General features: G+C 41.6%; 1 protein-coding gene across 1 annotated transcript; it reads right to left on the bottom strand.

The window, feature by feature from the left end:
* Positions 1–212: 212 nt before the first annotated feature.
* Positions 213–1,233, bottom strand: LOC117517981 (odorant receptor 131-2-like). Its single transcript, XM_034179098.1, has one exon. It carries the CDS (start codon positions 1,155–1,157, stop codon positions 213–215), a length of 945 nt encoding a protein of 314 aa, XP_034034989.1. The 5' UTR covers positions 1,158–1,233.
* Positions 1,234–3,445: the final 2,212 nt, after the last annotated feature.

Here is a 3,445-nt window from a genome sequence, read left to right as displayed (position 1 = left end):
TCTAACAAAGCTGTAGTGGGCTGAGACATGGGCCCTGAAGGGAGTGCAGGAGAATAGAGTTGTATGTGGTGGAAATGAGAACGAGACAGAGGTGAGGGGTTACAAATTTGAAGAGAATAATAAAAATACATTTATTAAGAACATTTTTAACCAATTAGAACAGAATAAATTCATTGTCTCTCTCTTACCCCCCCCCGGCCACCCACACACACTCATTTCAAATGCTGTGACTTAGGTAATGGACAAACTGCAGTTTTGAGACCAAATGTGAAATAATACTTGAAGACACGCCTGAAGGCATCATCTCGGAGGCCGTATATAAGCGGGCTGAGACATTTAGGAAAAATGAGGAGGCTTAAAAAGAGGATATACTGAACATGAATGGCCTGTATACCGTGTAACGATTTCCAGACACCCTCAGAGTTGATCATATTGAACAGAGTGGTAAGGAGGCACAGGCACAGCTGCAGGAGGTGCAGCAGGATGGTCTTTAAGGCTTTAGCGCCTTTACACCCGACTTTAGACGAGGCTGACTTCACCGTAACTAAGACAGCTATGTATGTATAAATGATAATCATGCTGACTAACACAAAATACAACAATGTCAGTGTACTGTATAAGGTCATGTGACTCTGCAGCATGAACATGGATTGTGTGCTGCAGAAAACCTGCACAGTGAAATGCGTGTGTTTGAGACTGATGAACACGAACAGCTGCACAAGAGCGTCTAAAGAGACCACGGCCCACATGACCCCGATGGCGACACCTGTCCTCCGGGTGGTGGTAACCTCCGAATGCCTCAGCGGGAAACAGATGGCGACATACCTCTCCAAAGACATGATGGTGAGGTTGAGGGGAGACATTTTAACAAAGACGATTGCAAGCAGGGTGAGGAACATGCACATGTAATGGAGCATTGTGACCTTGGCTGCAGCAAATATGTAAAGCAACATGGCCACAACAAGCTGCAAAGAGTCGGTTAAGAGCAAATGGGCGAACAGAACATAACGTGAAGACTCCAGCAGCAGAGGCTTCCTCAGCAAGGCCACCAGCATGACTCCGTTTACGTACAGGAAGAGAAGGCACGGGACTACAGACAGAAAGACTTTGACCGGCGTGTGCAACGGCAGCATCTGGCTCGCTGTTGTGTTGTTCATGATTCAAGGGCTTGTGCAGCATCTGTGAAAGCAGTTCATATAAAACATTAACGTTATGCATTCAATCTACGACTTCATCCTGGATGTTGAAACCTGTCCAGGATGAGACTCCTGCAAGACACCAGTCCAGCAATTCCAAGAGATTTAAATAGTAAAAAAAATAACCTGTCAGAACATTAAAAAAATATCCTCCAAGTGCACAGTAAATGTGTGGCAGCTCTCTTACCTGTATGCAATCAGTGAATTTAAAAACACTTTAAATACATTTATTATTATATCTTTTGCTTTCTGCTTTGTTCCGACCTCATCATCATGAAGCCTCTGTGGGGAAAAAACACATTATGACTCAATCGTTGGCTCATCATCAACTTTTTATATGTGATCTATGCGCTTACATCATCACAAGTCTCCTTCAACAGCCAATCAAAACTCAGCAGATTTAATTTATTTTTTTGTTCATTATCACAGGTTATTAAAAATAAACCAACTTTACATTAAAGGTTATTGTATTCTGAAAATATTAAGTCTAATAATGGTGACCTTGAATTCTTGTTTTATCAAATAAATAAATTGAAATTCATCTGTTTATCTGCATATAGATGGACTATCTACTTTGAGGTTATATAAAAATACAGTGAATTAGAACACACAAATATATTCCTTCTTTACAGCAATCTGAGCACAAAAAAAGCAAAGCTATACAATGACTAGAATGGAATTCAAAAAGCACACACCGACACTAAAATTTGAAAGATTGAAATTCAGGATCAAAGAGAGAAATTTCTACAGGCCTTTGCTCAGGGTCCCTGCTGACAGCTCACTTTCTTTGATCCTGATCACATTCCTTTGATCCTGAACTTAGATCTATTACCTTCATTAAAGGACATTTTTGCTGCCGTTTTGTCTGTCTGTAGGATTGATCATAAACAGAATAACCCTGATCCTGATATGATGCTGTGATTCAGTATTGTAATCAAAATCATAATGAAAGGCAGAATGAGGATCAAAGGAATATGAATAAATGGCATCAGAACAAAGATCAAAGCACAAAGGCAACATCCACCTTTTGATCTGTATCTGCAAAACATTTTATTAATAGGGCAGCACAGTCTTGTTTGAACTCGTGCATGCTATTGTGGGATTTGACCGCTACCGGGGACAGCCTGCCATTGCACAACATAAGTACACAAAATGGTGTACTGTTTTGTTTTTTCGGCTGCAGTCACTGAAGCAGTTACAAAAAGTGCAGTTTTTTTCGGCCCCCAGTGGAGAAGTGAAGATGAGGCAAATGGGAGCAGAGTAGCTCCGTTCTCTCACCTGCAAAATCACCTCGACATGTTTGATCTCTGGGTCATAAACAAACCACAACACATCCGCTTTCCACCGCATTGTCACTTTTTCTTTGCCCTGTAATTTGCCCCAAAACTCAGAGAAAGTGCCATGTTTCTGATGGGGACATACAAGGGCTGTCCCCAGATATACAATTATTGCGTCATATTTTAAGCCTTTAGCGCCAGCCCTCAAACAAGACTGCGCTGCCCAGTTCTTCCTTGACCCAAGACCTCTCTCACCACCAAATCTTCATAAAATCCATTAATTTCATCTTGTTTGTTATTCTACTCACAATCTAACAAACTCACAGGAATGAAAACTCTAACCTTGACAAAGGCAATAAGACGCATGTGCAAAATTGTTTCCCTTTTACTCGTATAGTAAAATATGGTTGAAGTTTTATGTTAAATATTCTGAGTCCCACAGTTGTACCCAGTCGGTCTCTGTGTAGGCCTGGTCCTGGTGCCATCAGGTCTGAGAGGCTAAACAGAGCGGATACTGGTTAGTACTTATATGGGGGACATTTCTGGAAGACCGGGGGTTGTGTCCCTTTCTACAGGTGAAACTGGAGTTCCATCAGGTGCAAAACTTGTACCAAATATCAATGCGGATCCACGCTGGATCCCCTGTGGTGACCCTGAACAAAACAGGAGGTGCTGAAAGGACACCACCCCCACCACCACAAACAATAACATTGCAAGTCCCACAACTGTCTGCCATGCTGTACAACAGAATGGAAATACGGAATGTCTCATTTCTGTGATGTAACCCAGGGAGAAAAACAAAAGGGACGCCAGAGAGAAGACACTATCCCAGCATGCATTGTGCATGCCAACTGTAATTTGTGGATTTACATCAGTTTGCATCTCTTATACTCGTAAAAGCACTTTTTTATTGTCTTATACGGAAGGATCGACTTTTTTTAAAAACTTCATATTGTCTTGCGGTACGTTTGG

Source organism: Thalassophryne amazonica, chromosome 9 (assembly GCF_902500255.1).
Source record: "Thalassophryne amazonica chromosome 9, fThaAma1.1, whole genome shotgun sequence".
Classification (NCBI taxonomy): domain Eukaryota; kingdom Metazoa; phylum Chordata; class Actinopteri; order Batrachoidiformes; family Batrachoididae; genus Thalassophryne; species Thalassophryne amazonica.
The sequence above is the reverse complement of the archived record's forward strand: the minus strand, read 5'-3'. Positions and strand labels throughout refer to the sequence as shown.

Bases quoted from the DNA above. Each gene is read 5' to 3' on its own strand.
- LOC117517981 (XM_034179098.1), bottom strand. From the start codon at position 1,157: ATGAACAACACAACAGCGAGCCAGATGCTGCCGTTGCACACGCCGGTC.